The following is a 20,221-nucleotide window of genomic DNA, read 5'->3' as shown; positions in this document are numbered from 1 at the left end:
TTACACAAATGCAACCAAATAGCTGACCATCAATAAAATACATGAAACTGGAGTACAAGTTTGGCATTATGAAGGGCACAGTCAATCTAAAAGGGTGTTTTCCGCAAAAAAATCAGTATTTTGGATGCCATTTTGTTTGAATTTTTGGGTAGAATGCGCTGTCTCTTCTGTTCATGTCTGTATCTTCACGTCCTGTGGACCGTCTATGTTACAAATGACCACATGAAAACCCGGCTTAAACCATTTCCTGCTGGGGTGCCCAGTTTCGGGCACACAGGCTTCATACACAAAACCAAGGAGCATGAAACCAGACAAAATAGCTAGGCCTTATAACGAAAGACCATACTTGAACAAAAGACCGAACTGCTGGGAATTGCTAACATTTTGTCAGTTGTCAACAGAGGAGGAAATCCGTCATTGTTTGGAAAGATTATAATACTGTGGATTACCACTGTGGACAAAAGCACTCCAGCGCTCCAGTGATGAGCGATACAATACTGCTGCATGCTAATCTGGTCCCTATTAAAAGATGCCAGCCGTGCACTGTGCCAGTTTCGAGAACAAAAGAAACTTACGTATTGGTCATGCAAGGGGATAAACATAACTTATAATTTCATGTCTAGTCATAGTGCAGATCATTTGACATGGTGTTCTTTTGTAAAAGAGGCACCTTGCCTAGGTATGCAATTACATATGACAAAATGGAGGGCAAACAAGCACAACCTACACTTTCCAATTACACTGAAAAACTTGAAAGATGTATGTCTGTGCTTTAGGGGTGGGGTACATTGAGAATTGGATTAATAAATTTTGTACGATTGCAACTACTACGAGCTTGCCAGTAAAACACCACTGAAAAAAATTGGTCAATGAAAAGTAATGAAATTATTAGTTCAACTATTATGACGGGGGCATCCCACTTCAAATTTAAAATTGCAAGAGCAAGCAGGAGTAAGAATGCACACGTGTTTTGGTCACTGCAGTTTTGATATGAATAATAATTTCAACATAACACATCAAGAGTGCGTATGCTATATCTAGTTTTTGATTTTATCATTCATGCATGTGCATCACTGATTCATGGGCTTGATGGGGTAAACAGACTGCTTGCATTAACTTCCAGTTCCAGTGTTTCAATGATTTTCAGTGCTGGTTTCTCTAAGTAGGGTGGAAACAAAAATTTCGAAGATGTTGATTCTGAATCCAAAACAAAGACAGAGGATGGAAAATCTTTGAGCAAAGTTGAGTCTACTTCAGATTTAGAAGACAATGTCGCCTATTTAGACTGGTTAAAAGTGTCAGTGGAGGCCAAGGGACAAATTTGGAGTGACAAATATGAAAAGTACATAGACAGGGATATGGATGAAGATCAAGCCAAGGAAAAAGCTAAAAGGAAGACTTTATCGGCACTCAAGCAAATCTTTTTAACAAGTACAAGGATTTTTGTCAAGTTGCCTACATCTAGAAGATGATGATAGTCACCAGGATATTTTGGAAGACCATAACCATATGCTGCTGGGTGCTTTTAAAAATGCAGTGCCTACATACGAGCAATTTCCAAGATTTTCCTTTTTCGAAATTCTTCAAAATTCATAATTTCATTTAATGGACATTTACACCCACAAGAATGACTGTCGTGTGTGTACTCTAATCTGACATGCAACCTCCATTGATGCCCAAGTATTTCAGCCAGGCCTGCTGCCCTGGAAAGAGAGCCCAGAACTGTGAGGTGTTATGTAATTTCTTTTGTTCCCAATGAATGCCAGTGGTGTCTTTTAAAACGTGGGTGAATTAGTGTGCAGTGGTACTGTATTGCTCATCAATGGGGAGCTGGAGCAATTTTGTCCGCGGTGCTAATCCACGGGCACACTATGCCGAAAACAGTGGTATACTGTTTCAAAACAATGATAGATTACCTCCGATAAATGCAAGCTGAAAAATGATCGCAATTCTTAGCAGCGGGTCTTCTGTTCCGAGTATGGTCTTTTGTTACAAGGCCCAGCTCTTTTGTCCATCCCAGCTATGCATACAAACTCAAGGTACCCAAAACCGGGTTCCTGGCGGCATATGGTTAAAAACAAAGTGAATAGAGGCATGGAAGTAAACAAAGCCATGACCAGAGTAATGCCTAAACACAAGGCTAAATTTGACAAATATTTTCAAGAAGAGGGATGGGCAGATAAAGAGGAAGACAGCGAAACTTAAAAAGTGCAACTTTAAGAAAAGAAAAGTGTATACAACTCTTACAGAAGTCCAGTATGGTGTGCTGTTGTTTGACACCATGCGTGTGTAACAGGCCATTTACATGTCTCCTCTAGATGGCACCCTCACTTGCCCGTTAGTCACATGCTTACCTGTAAATTACACACCTTGTGTTCTGTGGGTCATTCCACTTTCAACTCTGGCAGAGTTAACACCTCGCCCATTGTATTCTTGCAAGTTGACAAACTTAAGTTTCTACTGTAGATCATCTTGACCACTCCATGTTTGCTTAGCTAGGGGTTTTTATTTGTAGCGACACGCTATAATAAAGAATCGGGCAGCCAAATGACCCCCCTTACTGGCTACATTTGTTAGCTGTTACACGTGAAAGGCATGGTAGTTGTGTGCGGTAACAGTATGAACTTCTTTCAATGCACAGACAAATGAATCGAAATGAAAATTTTTCCAGTGCCTCAACTACTCATTTCAAATTGCCTTTTCATGCTTTTTATTAATGCTAAATAAATTATAAAATCTTCAAAAATAATCAAAATGTTAAAGTACATGTGCATGTACAGCATGTCAAACACAAGTACTTTCAAATACATCAAAACAAATGGATTGACTTCATATGACAGTGGAAATAAAGGGTGTTGATTTGCCTTTCTTTAGTTTTTCATTTTAACGCGGTTTCCTTAATCACAGATAAATTTATCAATGTCCTGAATGTCATGGTGTGAAAATAACCGTCTTATTTGTTGATATCAGAGATACCACAGGGTCTGCTCCAAAAACTTGTTAATCCTGGCAAACAGCATTCAAGTGCATGACCGAGTGTAGTGTGTGGAGTGCACAACAACAGGGGTTCTCTTCCGTTACAACCATGTCAAGTTCCACTTACTTTTCGCGTTTGATTCAATGGCTTTGAAGTTGTCAGTTCTATCTAAAATTCTACATTTTTCCATATTATAACGAAATCAGTTGCATGAAGCAGACATATATCGTGAAATTTTTAACTCCAAAGCGTGCAGTTACATTGCAGCATGGTTGTAGATGTTGATCGACAGCCAGGTGTAGCCAGCAAAAATACACGTCACGACCATGATGTACCGTAGTTAGTTTCTGACTTATGTACAATATTCCTATTCATACAACCTCTACATTTGGGGAATCACTGACTGACATAATACACTTGAATTAAAGGCCATGTGCTCAGCACACTAAACGGCCTCAAAAGGTAAGCGGCACGTGGCACAGTGCAGCAAGCACAAATTGACTAACACACCCACTGGTCTCCTTTACAATGAAAATCAATGCACACGCTCACATGAGGTGCGTGTTCGGTGTGCTGCGACAATCATGCAGACGAAAACAGCCTTGTTTTTAAAGCTATGTGGCGGGCATCCCAGGGCCTACCCTGAGTTGATGGGATCAAACCAAGCACTATTAGTGGCAGAGTCGATCTTCCCAACCTAGGGCTTTTCCCCAGATGAGAGACCACACAGAGCGACCTCAAGGCAAAGGGTGCGGGACCGTTTTGGAGGAAATATACCGCCGATTGTGACTGAGTGTTAATTAGTCTCTGTTAAATTACACAATCAACCTGTAAAGAAAGTAATCCTTGACAGAAGAACTGTCGGTACAGGACGTTCAATTTATTCAACAATAATCAACAAATGAAATGTACAGTGAAGTGATTGGGAGATTGGTTTGGTTGCCTGTGTATTTACTTAATTGGATTGAGCACTAATTTAGCGTAGGGCCGCAGCAGCAATACGCCAATGCATCAACTATGCACCATGCGCATCAGCCATTCACTGTGTATCAACCACACACAGCGCATCGACAAAGTCACACTGCGTCAGCAATACACCACTGCATAAGCAACGCACCTCTGTGTAAACAATGCACACCGCTGTGTAAACCATGCACACTACATGCACTGCATCAACAATGCACACCGCGTCAACAACATACAACTTGTACAACTTCGTACGAGCTTCACCTAACGTGCATGCGAGCCAGCATCAGCAACGTACAGCTCTCACAGCTTTGTACTTGCAACGCGTCAGCTACACACACTAGTCAGCCACGTACAGTCTATACAATCACGTACTTGCAACGCATCAGCACCACGCAACACTTCGCACAGCGCTGACAATGCCTTAGCTCCGTGCCAACTCACCAACTTCACTCTGCGAAGTCCAACACGCAACCACCTATAATGCGATCGCAGCGCTCGCTGCGGTAGCACGACCATGTGCATACAGCACACTACGCTATGCCTAGCCAGCACACGTTACCAAGTCACTAGCCAATCAGGTATGTGCACTGCAACTCATTAATAAAATTAGACTAGCTCTAGTCCTATACACTTTCCGTCACAGCTACGGAAAAAGCTACAGGGAAAGAGCTCTACACATGCATGCCACGCGCGACCATCACTTAACTGGAAATGGAATGCATTCTCGTTTGTGTTTTCCTTTCTGGCTTTTCCTTTTGAGCCAGAAAGGGAAGAATAGGAAAATCAGAATTTTGGGGGTCTGTTAAAACAAAAAAGGGAAATCCAGATAAACCCAGAAAAGTAGCATTTCTGTGATACAGTAAACAAGTTTGGCATTTTATTACGGCGTCTCTCAGCAGGATTTTATTTATTCAGGTTTTGGGGGGCAAGAAACATGGACAAATTACAATACATTTATAAAAATTACAAATTATGAGATAAAACCAGCAAATGGAGAGTCATATAAATACATGCAGTATAAACCAGTAACTTGAAGAAACCAGTTAAATAACATAAAACACAGACCCAAATTGACAAAATTGTGCCATATGCAGGGCCGTAGGATTGCCTAAAAAGCTGAATTAAGGCTTATCGAGAGGCAACTCCAACTGCATCAGTACAGCTTTGCTAACGAACAACAACAAGACATTACAAGAAAAAAAATCAGAAACAGCCTATTATAAAAATAAGTTATAAAGAACCCCACTAAAAATGATTGCAAGCCCCTGTCCACGAATAGACCACAGGAATAATGCAAACAGGAAGACAAAAGATAAAACCCAACCGCAATTAACCCAAACCCATGCAGAGAAGCAAGCCAAGGAACCCAAGCTCCAGCAGCGACTGCATGGTCCATCCACACAATGACATTTAACATTGTGGCGGGACAACTGACCCTTTTTGTGGCAGACCAGCAGACTGGCCTGATGGAGATAGAATTGACCTGTCCAAACCCCACAAATATATTTCTTTAACCTTATGCAAGAATGAGCGGCTATCCAAATGCAAGGGGGGATATCAGTTAATGAACGGTGGACTATGCCTAAGGGGCTGTTCGTTTGGTGGAAGTTTACCAAAGCTCTGTGATTAAGTTATTGATTCCAATGTCAATAAAGGTTACAATAAATATCAATACAGGTGATACAGGACTGGACTAAATCTCACGGTTATCAGTGATTCCAAATGCAATTATATAATTGGTTTATTCGATGTCAGTACTTCAGTTACTGTTCACATACAAAAGCAATTAATTAAGAACAAAATGATAATGAACACCAGGGTAACCCTCACAGTGATCAGGGTAACCCTCATAATAACCAGGTAGCCCTCAAGGACCAGGTCACCCTCAAGTCAACAGGTAACCCTCAAGTCTACAGGTAACCCTCAAGTCTACAGGTTACCCTCAAGTCTACAGGTAACCCTCAAGTCTACAGGTAACCCTCAAGTCTACAGGTAACCCTCAAGTCTACAGGTAACCCTCAAGTCTACAGGTAACCCTCAAGTCTACAGGTAACCCTCAAGTCAACAGGTAACCCTCAAGTCAACAGGTAACCCTCAAGTCTACAGGTAACCCTCTAGTCTACAGGTAACCCTCAAGTCTACAGGTAACCCTCAAGTCTACAGGTAACCCTCAAGTCTACAGGTAACCCTCAAGTCTAAATAATCTACCGATGGCTTATAACTAATGAGTCTTGACCACACAAGCAAAGACAATCTTCGTAATTATAAAGGACAACAGTGTAGACTTATACAACAATAATCTCTGCTGCCTTGACAACCACATTTCCCAAACTGCAAGAAGGTTCAAGGTGACTCAAAAACACTTCACCCACTTCGAGTTATTATGAAATAACACAGGGTCAGACAATTAAGAAAGAAATTATAATAGTCCTTACCGGACTCTAACGGAAACCTACACCCAGTAAACCTCAATGAGGAAAGCAAGCTCTGAGACAAGGACTGCAATCAACTGTCGCTTTGCCAACAAGCATGGAACAACAGCACACGATCCCTCCAGTCTAAGCTTTGTTAATTCCCCAATTAACTGGTTCACATGGGTTCCCTAACCCTATAAATCCAACACTTCTGAAATAAACAGGACTGTCTAACAATCCCCCCAATCTTCAATGAGATCTGACATACTTGGCAGCTCTCACAACTGAGAACAAGCACCACACTAACCGATCGCACCAGGCACACTTGAGGTAGATCCCCAACCACAAGCAGTCGTACGTCAGATTTAACACTTAAAACTCAGTATACATGCCACAACTCTGCACAGCTCTTGTAAGCAGGCTGCCATCTTGACAAGTCCTAGCAAACCAAGCAAGCATCCATACATGAGGTAATGTGTGCTTCTGATGGTTGCTGCGTGATGTTTAATGTATGATTTCCACGCGCCTGAATTATTAACCACTTCCAGCCGGGGGCTCCGGTACCGGAGGCATAGGCCTTATATTTGTGGCTGGGGTCTCCGAAAAAGTTGCTAGGCGTTTCTTAAAAGGTTTGCCGCTGTCAGTTGAAAAGTTTAGGCCATCATTGGAGGTAAATAAATTGGTCCAAGGAAATAATGGGTTGTTGGGGCCAGAGAATTGAGACTTTATTTCATAGCCGGGGTGACGGAACTTATAAAAGCCTGTAATAAAATTACGAGCTGCTGAGAGCTACCGGGCACTGCCAATCAATCCCTGTATTCTTTCAGTGCAGAGCACTGACATTAGCTGAGGTAATCCGTGTATTGTTTGTGCAGAGCGCATTTGTTTGCACTGCCGGGCGCTCATAGCGGATTATCACTGCCTGCACTGAAGACAAAGCGCGGGCTGTGCAGGCTCATTATGCACCTGTGCCCCATGAATGACCCGGCCCGAGCGCTGCTGGCCTTTGCCACGTTGACTGACAGGGCACGGCCCTTGCTGCTTGAGAATAAAATCGCCGTGCAGTGGCTACATGTGTTCATATTGGGTATCCGTGTTATCAGAGCACAGACAACATGGCTGAAGTTATATCCGGAGAGTCCAGTTCTTCCAGTGAAAGCGAGTTTTATCTCAGTTCAGTTGAAGGTTCTTCGTCTTCTTCATCACCGCCGTCAACTGCTCAAGTACAGTCAAGTACAGAAATTGACAGTGTTACAGATGGGACATTTCTTCCTTTATAATTCGCCTGCTGTTTTTGATTTAATTCTTTCTTTAGACATTTGTGGTATTTTAAGTCTAACCTGTTCTGCAGCAGACCCCATGTATTGTGCTTTGTATCCAGTATTCTTTTGTTAAGATGTTGCCCAGTGGGCTGACCGGTTATGTTATGGCTCTTTTATTATTTGCTGGGTGCACATGTATTTAAGAAGTGGGTTGTACCATGCTTGGGGGCACTCATCACACCACAGCCACCCATTCAGCCCGGGGCTCTGTTCTTTTTTTCAACTGATGGGTGTCGCCAACCTTCATCTTCTCCTTCAAGTTGACGGCTTGCCACATGCATTGCATGTACAGACAGCGAGTCTCTGCTGTTCTCTCTCTCCTTCAAGTTGATGGCCCAAACCAACCGGTTTTGTGGCTCTTCCTAGATGGCCTAGGACCAGACTGGTTCTGAGGCTCTACCTAGATGGCCTGGGACCAGACCGGTTCTGAGGCTCACCTCACATGACCTGGATCAGACCAACCCGGTGCACCAGCCAGTGCTTCAGCCAGCTGTGCCTGAGTTGCCCCTCCGCAACAGAATACCAATACTCAACTTGACAGCATGCACCCAATCAAGTCCTTGACAACAACCTATATGTAATTATTTAATTGTATAAACAAATAGAAACCTAGATTTAAATTGCTTAATTATTTTTCGTATGAAAACTGAATAAATTTCTGTAAATATAGTTGCTGTTTTCCTTTTCTATGCTGTCATGTTCGTCTCTGTTGTGCCCTACTTCAGTTTGGTTCTTTTGAATTAGTCGCACGTAACAACAGTGATGTACCCTTGGTGGTATATGCCAAGCGCAAGAGACAGTCCTGTACACAGACCGCGGCGTCGACCAGCAGCAGTGCCGCACCGTTCCGGTGGACAGATGAAGACAGTACACCGCTGAACTACGGCTTCACTAGTAATGGTGGTGCCATTGATCCCCGCCTGCATCGCAGCTTGACCTGCAGTGAAGCCTTTGAACTGTTTTTTGACGATGTTCTCTACAACAAGATAGTGCAAGAGACCAACCGGTATGCAGTGCAGAAGCCCGCAACGACATCAGCGCACATGTGATCATGGACTCATCTGAACACTAGAGAACTGAAGGCCTTTCTGGGCCTTTGCATAATGACGGGCATTGCGAAGCACCCCACCCGTCATAGCTTCTGGTCCACCGACCCACTACTGAAGATGAGCCTATTCCCGTCCGTCATGTCCCGAGATCACTTCCTTGCCATCCTGCAGTCCCTGCACTTCAATGATGACACCGCCATGCCAGAGGACTGCACCGACTGCCTCTTTTAAGTGCGCCCAGTCTTCGACCATCTTGCTCAGAAGTTTGCCACTGTCTACATTCCTCAACGGGACATTTCCGTCGACGACTCCCTGTTGAAGTTTTACAGGCGTCTCCGCTTCGCTACCTACAACCCCAGAAAGAGGGCCCGCTTCGGCTACCTTCCTCGACTACCGCTTGAGTCTTGTCCGTGAGCTGCTGTTCGACGAGCCCTTGCCCGAGTTCTGCCCTCAGCACGATACTCCACCAGTCACCAACTCCCGCTTTGTCGGCCGACACTTCCCCGTGGACTTTGAGAGGACCAGCTATGGCAACTTTCGCTACCGGCGGTGTGTCCTCTGCGTTTCCTGTGGTCGGCAAAAGAAGACACACTTCGAGTGTGACACGTGCCACCAGCCCCTCTGCGTCGCCCCCTGCTTCAAGGAGTACCATACTGTCCACTAATTGACACTTTGAACATTTACTTTCATGGACATTTTCATGGACATTATATTTTGTGTTTTTCATGACTTGATGCTCCACTTATCTGGTGTAAAACAATATGTCATTTACTGGTGGTTTTAGGAGTTGTCATAGTTTCAACCTTTCAACAAAATGACAAAAAAGACAAAGTTTCTGGAAAGCACTGCTTTGAGGATGTTGTATTTTCATCTCTTGAAAAAGTGGCCCATTTCCTTGTAATGGTTTTACTAATTGGTCATGTTTTCAACCTTTCAAAAAATGACAAAAAGACAAAGTTTCTGGAAAGTACTGCCTTAAGGATGTTGTATATTCATCCTTTTCATTCCTTGCACTGGTGTTAGGAGTTTGCTCATTCTTGCCTTTTTTTTATGAGTTTTGCTTTTTATTTGATTAGAAAGAGTGGAAATTTATTTTACTAGCAAAGTAATAGCAAAAGTTAAATGCAGCAGCGCTGCCAAAAGCACACACTTTTAGACCCCATTTTTTACAGCATGATTCATCTGTCCGTCATTGCCCGCACTCATTGAGCAGTTGACAAAGCCCAGTGCACATGGGCACAGTTTCCCATTCACTCACCGCATATTACACACTGAGGTCTTGACCGTCAATCGCTCTGCATAGCAACACGGCAGCATAGCAACGCGCCGGGCCAAGGCCCGGAACAAACGAGCCCTTATGTAACGCACACAATCGGGGCTCTATACAGAGTGGGCGACGTGGCCGCAAAACCAAATGGTCAATGGAAGTTGCTTGTGAGGGCTAGACTTGCCATGGGACACTCATTTTATGGGGTTTAGACGTTCAGAAAAATGACATGAATTTTTTAAGATTTTTGAAAAACGAAAATATGGAAAAACGGCCCAGCAGCCCATATAACGGTTAAAAAAAGCACCCGGCAGCAAGTGGTTTATGACCCAGACTGAACACAAGTCTACACAGCTACCCAGTTTTGTCACAATATATAACCACTAAAACCTGCTGAGGCATCATTTTAAAACTGTTCAAATTAAAAAGAAAGTCATCTCTAACTTGTTGGGGGAGCAAACTCCACATGCGGGAAAATCCAAGAAAAAAAACAACGAATTTTTAAAAGCATCAGTTCTGGCAAATGGATGAGTAAACTGAAGTGTGTCAGTTCTACGACTATTGATGGATAAATAATTGAAAATCTCCCCCCACCTCGAGTGGGACAAGTCAACTACTGCATACCTACCAAATTACCAATACATAATGCATTATTTCCTAGTTCATTACTTCCAGTTGCTAAATACATCACCAGCACTGCGCCTTCACTAACTCGACTCCCGCAAAGGCAGCCACCATGTTCTTCCTCTTTTTCGACGCGCAAAGTGTGCCGAGGTCATGAGGGGAGGAGGGAGGGAAATTGGTTATCTGGTAGGTATGCAGTAGTAGACTCGCCCGACTCTAGGTGGGGGAGAGTCTACTGCCTGCAACCTATGCAGATTACCAATACATATGCAGAGCACCGCCGAACCACAAGACGACGGGAAGGCGAGAGTACACTGACAACCCTGAACCCCAGGAGGAGTCACGGACAGCCTGCAATGAACAAAAATGACAGACTGCAAGAGGTAAGCACAAAGAACAATTCACCATGTAAATGTCTTGAGTGCACCCACTTGCAGGGGACGGCCGGCTGTAACTGGACCTACTGAAATCCTGTCTTGAGCACGGCCAGTCCATGAGAATGATCCCCCTGCAAAACATCACTGAGATAACAAGAAGTAAATGTTGAGGGGACTTTCCAACAAGCGGCTTGTCCTTGACTAGTCATGGTTGATTAGGAACCCGAGATGAGTTGTAAGAGTGCAAACCGTCGCCCTGGCTGAAATAGCCTCGACTCTTGATCAACCTAAGATTAACCAGTCATCCAGCTACTGAAAGATGAGGATGTCAGCGCGACGAAGACAAGTCCCCGTCGCTTGGACCACTCTGGTGAACACTCTCAGTCTGGTGGAAAGACCGAATGGGTGAGTGCGAAACTCGTAGGTTTGATTTTGATACAAGTAGTGCAGAAATCGGCGATCGTCGGGATGAATGGGTACAGGAAGATAAGCATCCTTGAGGTCTATGGAGGATGCCTCAGCCGGAAGAACTGTGCTGAGGGTCTCCATCTGGAACCTCTTGGGATGAATGAATTGGTTGAGTGGCCTTAGGTTGAGAATTGGTCTCTATTTCCCACATCCTTCGTTGGAGATAGAAAAAAGGTGGACCAGAAACCCATGCAGGCATGGAGTGTGGGAACTGGAACGATAGCCCGTTTCTGCAGTAGGTTCACGATTTCCGACTCCAAAGCTTTGCGTTTGGACTGATTTATGGGGATTTGAGTTGGCTGCAGTACTGTGTTGGATGGAGGGGCACTCGTGAACTCAAGACGAGGAAGGAATCGTCAAGGCAGTGAAAGGCCATGGTTACAAACTCGGGAGAAATATCAGAGTCCTCCTCGCAAGCCCGGGACAAGAACTCAGTGAGGAGGAGAAAGGACATGCAGCAACTGCCCAAGCGAGCAGCCATGTCAACATCTTTCAAAGCCGACTCCATTCGCTGGAGATTCCTATCTTAAAATAGGTTAAGAGCTTTGCCCCTGTTCGGAAAAAATAATTATCTCTAGCTGCGTCTGGAAACTCTGGCACCGAGAGATACTGATCATAATTGCCCAATGGGAACTTGAAAAAAAAACAACGCAGGGACGAATTCCACCACTTGGCCTTTGCCAGTCTGTCCATAGCATCTATGCAAGAACGATCCAGGGAAACTCCAGAAAAAGGGGGGCAGATGAGGACTCTGCCGGTAAACGACACTTGAATGTAGGGCGCCTCCTGTTGTTAGCTAGTGACGGTGAAGGCAGCCCCAGGACTTGTATCCTTTCTTGCTGTAAAAGACGTAAGCGAGACTTGGACAGTGAAAGATTGTTCACCGAAAGTGGCTCATCCTTGTCCAGAGATTGACCAGAACAAGAAATATACAAGGAAAGCTCAGGGCCAGGGGCAAAACCCATCGTACAGCTTTTATCCATCATGGATTGAGAGGGCCTCGTGTGGTGAAAGACACCTTGAGGCTCGGCCGGAGAATTGTCCAAACAGGCGTAAGAAGCCAGAGGAGGAGGTGGATATTGCCAGACAAGTTCTGAAATAGACTCAGAAAGGGCACGTACTGTATCTTTAGTCTAGGGAGAGCTAGAGCCTTTGAAGCACGATGTTTCTTCCCCGGATGTTTTGGAGAATGAGGTGAGGAAGACAAAACCCTCAGATGATTTGCATTTTTTCCTGAGGAATTTCCCGAGTCAGACCGCTGGGAAGAAGGTTGGCCGGATGGGGGTAATGGGTTGTGTGTCCACAGGAATCGGGTCAGAAATAGCAGGAGGCCAAAAAACCCCAATGGTGAAGCAAGCCTAAAGGCTAGGGGGAGGGGGGCTGCAGCCCGAGGAGTAGGTGACACTCCCATAGGATCTGAACCAGGTGCCGTAACGGAAAGCAAACCCTGAGTGGACTGAGAGCGGAATGAGCCTGCTGATTTCTAAGGCACCCAACCCGCATGAGAAGCCACAATCGAGGGTAGGTGACAGGGAAATTTCCCAAAAGGCTAGAAAACAAAACCTGCTCGGCCGCAACTGATGTATGCCCCCAAGAAATGGTCGACGTAGGAAGATACCAACTGTTACACAGACTACATGACATGTAATGTGAAGTGGGCGGGGTCACGCCAAACACTGCGACTGTCAAGAGAAACGGTCTGATCTCCAGTGCCAGGAATAAACAAGGCAGCACTGTACCATGGATAACTGAGCCGGCCCAGCAACAACACTGTAGCAGTGGCCGGGATGAGATACACCCCGGACTTAAGGTGGGTGGATGGACTGAGCGGGCACAGATGTGGAGTAAGACTGTTAGTGAGTGGTACAATGGCAGGGACAACCAACCAATGCCATGACCGCTCACAGAACCCTGCAGTATGGTGTTGCCGGACCAGACAGCAAGCCAAAGCGAGTTGCCCATGCCACCTGTTTGGTGGACTTGTTTACACCCCAGATGGCCAGTACAGGGGTGTGTAGATAGGCTAGTAGATTGCTGGGAGCTAGAAGACGGTCCCCAGGGAGCATTTAAGACACTAAAATTGCCCAGGCGGCATTACTGGAACCGGACGGTAAACCGAGCTGCAGCAGCTCGAAAGCTGATATGACTATAAGTCACCTAATAGCGGTCCCATGAACAGACTCTGCAATGCCCCAGAAGGCCAGTAGGGGGTGCGTGGATGGGCGTAAGATGCTTGAAACTCGAAGAAGGCCCGTGGGCGTGCAGCTGATCGACCGGATACATCATCCTGCACATGGGGACCGGCCGACAGACTGCTGCGAGTCGCGAAGAAATTGAAGAGTGAACTCGCAATGCGAGTATCGCACGGTCGTACCCTGAACCGAACTGAACGGAAGGAAATAGTAAATCTACACACTGTCCTATTTCCTAGTTAACAAGGACTGAAACCACCGCACAACTGTCATTACCAACCAAGCGATCCCAGGCCCACGAACGGGCAAACTGCTGTACTTGGAGCAGGGTTAGAAGAACAAACTCTAAAATTTTCCCACTCTAGAGCTAAATCTAATGCACAGAATAGAGAGAAGCAAAGCAAAAGAAAAATGCCAAAATTTCCGGTGAAAAACCAGTAGAAAGAAGAACAAACAAAACCAAAATGTACAAAATGCCACAACTGGGGCAAAGCTAATCAAGGTATATACAGACAAGAAGAAATAACAAGCAGAATAAATAGACAAACAAGTTCAATTGTATTCTGAATCAAGAAATATATACAAGGTACAAACAGCTTCACCTACGCGAAGTCTCCAAAGGAACGGCAAAAATATATATAAATATAGGGAAAAAGGAACTGTCTTACCATTCTGTAAGAACGAGAATGGACAAACAAACAAGGTGATCGAGAAATGACACCAAAAACCACAAGTGAAGGAAAAAGTCTCGAAATTTTGGAGCCGGACTTAAACATGTCCGATGGTAATGGTGCCAGGAAAAAGAGGCAGAACATGGCGGCCACCTTCACAGGAGTCAAGTGAGTGAGAGCGCGTGCACTGCTGGCGATCGAGAATTTAGCGAATAGAAGTAATGGAGTAAGGCATTCCATAATTTCGGAGCAGCCATTGCAAATGCCCCGTCACCAAGTGTGGGTAGCATTTTACCGTTAGGGTAACTTAACAAAGGACCGTTGCTTGCTGACCTGAGATGATATCTAGACTCCTTCTTAATGATGACAAGATTCATTAAGTATCTAGAAGCAAGACAGTGGATGGCTTTGTATGTTAACAGGATTATTTTGAAGTTGATCCTGTACAAAACAGGTAACCAGTGCAGATGATACAGTGTTAGTGTTATGTGCTGAAACTTGGGCGTATTAGTAATAAGTCTTAGGTGCAGCATTCTGGACTTGCTGTAATCTCATTATCTGTTCTGCTGACAAACCATACAAAAGACTATTACAATAGTCCAGACGGTTCGTCACAAATGCGTGAATTAACACTGAAAGCGAATCGGGAGAGAGGAATTTACTAATGCACTAAGATTGTGAAGGTGGAAAAATGCTGCACAACAAGCCTTAGTGATGTGGGTGTCCATTGTCATTTCTGAATCAAACCACGATCCCAAATCCTGATGCACGTTGATGGAGGGATATTTATATATATAGATATTTATTTTCTGCAATTGTTGCCTGGTTCCAATAATCAGGAATCCACACTTAGCGTCATTGATCACAAGCCTGTCTTGCAGCATCAAATTTCTAATGTCCAAAATAAAACTTTCCATTGCAGCTAGAGCAGTTTGGCAGGAAGTGTCATCAGGTTTAAATGATAAACACAACTGTGTTGTCTGCATAACAATGGACATCAGGCAAATCGTCTTCAATGATGTCAAATAGTTTAGAAGCATAAATTGGAGATTACTCATCGGTCGATAATTTTCTAAAATTGGATCAAGGTTGTCTCTCTTCAACAAGGGACACACTAAAGCTTCTTTCCAGTCCCTTGGAAATATACCGGATTCTAAGGAAGAGTTGATAATCCGGGTAATAACTGGAAGCAAGACATCCCTGCAATCGCTCACCAGCTTTAGAGGCATTGGATCCAGATCACATGATTTCTTTGTGGACTTCACAAGTTACAACCTGTGACCTTGTTATTGGTTGAAATTGGTCAAACAAAATGCCACACAACAAAGGCAATTCAGGTACTAGATAGGAAGTTAGGCTTGCTACGGCTGAAGTTAAATTATCAAGCCTAACTAGGATATTAGATATTTTCTTCTCAAAGAAGCTACCCATGTCATTAGCAAGAGCCAGCTTGTTGGTATACAGTGGGAAAGGAGCATTATTAGTGTGTTTTAGTAGCTTTTTCGATGCTCTGAATAACTTTGCTTGATTAGAACTATTACTCTCAATGAATTCTCGGTAAATATCGCAACAGGCTTTTTCCATTTAAGTGACCTTATTTCTTTGAATCTTGTAATCTAAACGATCACAAGCCTTGTCAGTACGCCGCCCCTTTCTTTCTGCCATTCTCTTCAGCCTAACTGCTGACTTAACTACTTGATCAAACCAGAGCAGACGAGGCCTAACTGTGACCGTTTTAGACTTCAATGAGGCATGTTTATTGAAGATGCTTTCTAGTGTACTTTTATAACACTTGACAAGCCCTTCAAGATTCTGAAGGGCATTCGTACATAGCTTAGAAGAATCTAAATCAGCTGTCAAAGAATCAATGTTAATCGATTTAATGTTCCTGTAAGTGACTTCCTCTACAGGGTAGAGCGTTTATTAAAAATAATCCTAGTTATTTCATGTTGAACACGCTGAACTAAACGAATATAATTGGTTTGATAGGGCCGCCATATTGTCAGATTAAAAAGAACTCTCTTGGACTTCACAGTGAGGTTCAGACCATTTGAACATCAAACCATCCAAATGGCAGCCACGACACACTAATACTTTCCTAACGGGCTGCGAATAATGGTCCGTTCCATGGGAGTTACACAGTTCTGATCAATATGCCAAACACTACCTTAGAACTATTTCATTCTGAGGATCAGTGAGATGACGGCTGGATTGAATGGTGTACTGTTCAGCTACTGTTACAGTTATACTGTGGATTTGTACATAGTAGTTACATTCTGCATTGATGTTTCCTTCAGTCTAATGCATATTTGAGGGAAATTATGCTTTTCGTTTACCATGTACACGTAACTTTATTTAGTGGTTTTGGCTGTAATACAGGCATGCAAGTTGTGCTGCATCGGGAATTGATGCATGTACACCGAACCAAGACCTTACATGTACCTGTACATACACATGTATATGTGTTCACAGTGTAACTGTTTGAATACACTGTGAATTCCCACCATCTATGTGGACAAAACTGCACATGTCGGGTCTTTGTTTACGTGCCATCCATCAATGACTCAGCATTGTTACGTTACTGATCCCTTCCTGTTCATGCTGGAATACAATGGTTACTATGATGGTACGCAATGCTAAGAGGTATCATCTGTACAGTCTACAGAGGGAGGACCGTACTTTAACATCCTAGATTGGTATTTCTTTTCCATATTTTATACTAATTTTGTAATTTTTAATCATACAGCATTTCTTTTGTTCTTTCGATTCTTATCTATTTGGTTTAACAGGTATTTAGGACAGTACAAATTGTGTACAGTACGCCAAACACACAGAAATAAAACATGACGTTCTTTCAATCTGTAGACCTACAGATGAGATCACTCACCATGTAAATTACAATCAAAATAATATATGGTGTACGTTTAAGGTACAGAATACCTGTGCTCGACTTGTTTACAAGTTGTGTAGGTTATCATGTTTCACCATTGCTGTTCAAGCTGCACTGGCTTCACATGAAGTTTAGAATGAATTTTTAAACAAAACTGTTGACCTATAAATGTTTTCATGGTTTGGCTCTTGCCAACTTGTCGTAAAGAAAACCTCTTTTTTTTTACATTCTTGGCAGCTCTCTTGATGATACTCTGTTGGAATACCCCTCTCACAATACTAAGGTTACTCTTAGGGACCGGGCCTTTGTTACTGCTGTTGGAAAACTTTGAAATGCCGTTCCCAAACATATTAGAAGGGCTAACAGTTTGGCCACTTTTAAGACATTGTTGAAAATATATTTGTTTGGGCAGGCCTTCTTTTAGGTCCTCCCCTTAGGTATCAGCGCGAACGGATCACAGAGTGTTAAATAGAGTGTGAATATCATTGTCAGCATGCTGGAATGTTTTTGTGAGGGGAGGGGGTTGTTTTTAAGATCTATGTTTTGTTGATTCTTTTGATCCAGAGTCTCATTTTCATGTGTTGTAATATTTTTATATTCACTTTTAAATTTTGACTTTTCTTTATTAATTTGTGTTGAATGCTACTGTTTTATAGAAAGCGCATTTGAATATATGTGTATTGGTACTTTTATAACGATTAACCCTTACCTTTTGTCTTCCAGCAATTTTTTCCTTTGTCCACTTTCACTTCTTTTGAGACTCTATATGTATGGAGAAAGGATATTAGAATTAGGCTTATATGTGGGATATCATTATGAACATTAAAAGAATTCTGTGTAACATGCAAAAATCAGAGAGGGGTATCTGAATGCCCCCTCTTCTAAAAAATCTCCAGGGTAGCTGGACCATTGTTTAACTTGATTAATGAACTTTCTTAAACCTTGAGAAAAGAGAACACATGCAGACAAAATTGTCCAACTATTTACCTATAACAATGGGCACAGCTGCCCAAAATCCTTGGCTTGCCTGACAACCATTCATCATGGACACCCACTGTTTAACAACTGGATGCTAGTCACATCATTCATAATTTGCCACATGACTTAAATAATATGCCGAAACTACTTGCCCACTTAATCAAATTAGTAAAGAGCACGTTGTTTCATCTGCCGTTTGTTAAAACAGTTGGGAAGCCAAAACAGTACAAGTGGGTGCTTCGCATACTGTTTACAAATAAAGAAAACAAGTTTTAACATTTTGAACGTTAATATTCAAATTCTTACTAAATAACTTTTCCATCAAACTTGTTTTGTATAGTTCACACTGATTCTCTATCCATCATTCCATTCCAATTCTTGCAAAATGCAAAACGTGAGCCCCACAGGGGCAACAGACAATAGAAACAGGAAACTGTAAATGGAAACAAAACCACCCATCAAGGCAAGATGGGCACTTTAAATGCAACAAGTGCTTATGCTAACAATTTATTTAAATAAAACCTGGGTACTTTTACCTTAACACTGCCATAATTGCACACTTTGACAATTTATAAAAATAAATGATTAAAAAACTACTTGGACATGTTTTCCCACAATTCAAAACCTGAACATATTTCCCAAGTAGTTGCTTTATTGCCACGAGTGTTTTATTATTTTATTTTAGTTTATATATTTTGTACTGAGACCACTTGTTGAAGGGTGAATGACTGCAAAATGCTTCGGCATGTCAACCACAAAGGAAAGCCATGCCTGATCTTTAGTTGAGAGAATGTCGGCAAGCAGGTCACCCTCCTGAAGATGAACAGAGCATATTGTTTGGAATGTCGATTGTTCACCATCAGTTCTTCTCAGAACCACACAGAGATTTTCTTGTACATGGTGCAACAGCAAGCCTAACCTATGTCAGCAAGCCTCCATGGCGTATATTTGCCACAGAATCTCGGCTTGCCCGTTTAATAACTCAACATTACATGTGTATACTTTCATTATCAATTCTGTTACGGTATACTGTTGATTACAAACTTCCCTACACACACACTACAAACCAAGACATGTTGCCTTCACCATCCATAAAATAATAATGCTTGGATAATAAATGTAAATATCTTCAATATAAATAAATAAAAAAAATATAAATTATCTTCGAGACACCAACTTGCTCAGATCATGGCAAAAAAGGTGCTTGACAAAACCAGAACAAAACAAAACAAAAAACAAAACAAACCAAATCAGGGCAATTACTGTCCTCCCAGGATGGTGCTATCAATACCAAAATAAAATCATATTCTGGATTGTGCGGAATTGCCAGCATGCAATTAAAGATCAGTTATATTACTTTTCTTAAAAAAGGTTATTAAACAGGCAATTGGTCATTGTTACCCGTTATGACTATGTGGCAGCTTCTCTTCATATTTAGAAAAAAGAAGTCTGTCTTTTGGGAGTTCAGTTCCACTGCGAGAATGCTTATAAAACAGCTAAAAATGTAGCCAGCAAGGATGGTGTACATTTGACTGCCAAGTTCTTTATTATGGTGTATCCCTACAAATAAAAATCCTGAAAGATACAAAAAGAAACATCTTTGTGTAATAACAATGAAGTTTAGCCAAGGAACTTCATCAAGCAAAGTAAACTACAAAGCAAAATATAAATCAAAATAATAAAGTAAATAACAGTATGAAAGTTAAATTCAATTACAACATTAAACCCAAAGTGAATGTACAAGGCACAAGAATGCTTAACTTGACGGAAGACAGAGATAACTTAGCAAAGGTGCAACAACCTGTATCAGTTGCATAGGGTCAAGGATTATGCTATTAACATCAAAGGGAATAAACGAAAGTAAATAATCAGTTAATTAATGCATGTAGTTCATACTAAACTAAACTAAAATCTAAAGGCTCGATTTGAATATTGTCTTTCTATTCACTGACTATAGTCAGGGACAGAGTGTCTTTTTCCAGGCTTCAGAACTAGCCTTTCTTTTAAACAAGAAAAACAAAAG

The 20,221-nt window shown here is 42.5% G+C and overlaps 1 protein-coding gene across 8 annotated transcripts in view; it reads right to left on the bottom strand.

Annotated features, from left to right (window-relative positions):
• Positions 1-20,221, bottom strand: part of LOC110989242 (uncharacterized) — a 515,163-nt gene that overhangs the window by 171,886 nt on the left and 323,056 nt on the right. For 7 of the 8 annotated variants that reach the window (XR_015425756.1, XM_087138535.1, XM_087138530.1 and 4 more), the window contains one exon: positions 17,930-17,982. The exons of the other annotated variant lie outside the window; for it this stretch is intronic. Coding sequence is in view for 6 of the 7 variants with exons in the window: in XM_087138535.1 (XP_086994661.1) it covers positions 17,930-17,982 (53 nt within the window). In the remaining variant the exon portion in view is untranslated. The remainder of the gene's footprint in view (positions 1-17,929; positions 17,983-20,221) is intronic. 8 annotated transcript variants of the gene reach the window in all.

The sequence above is a fragment of the Acanthaster planci genome, linkage group LG06 (genome assembly GCF_054643075.1).
Source record: "Acanthaster planci isolate LZ-2023a linkage group LG06, COTS_SCS, whole genome shotgun sequence".
Lineage (NCBI taxonomy): Eukaryota > Metazoa > Echinodermata > Asteroidea > Valvatida > Acanthasteridae > Acanthaster > Acanthaster planci.
Note: the sequence above shows the minus strand (reverse complement) of the source record. Positions and strands in the feature narration are given on the sequence as shown.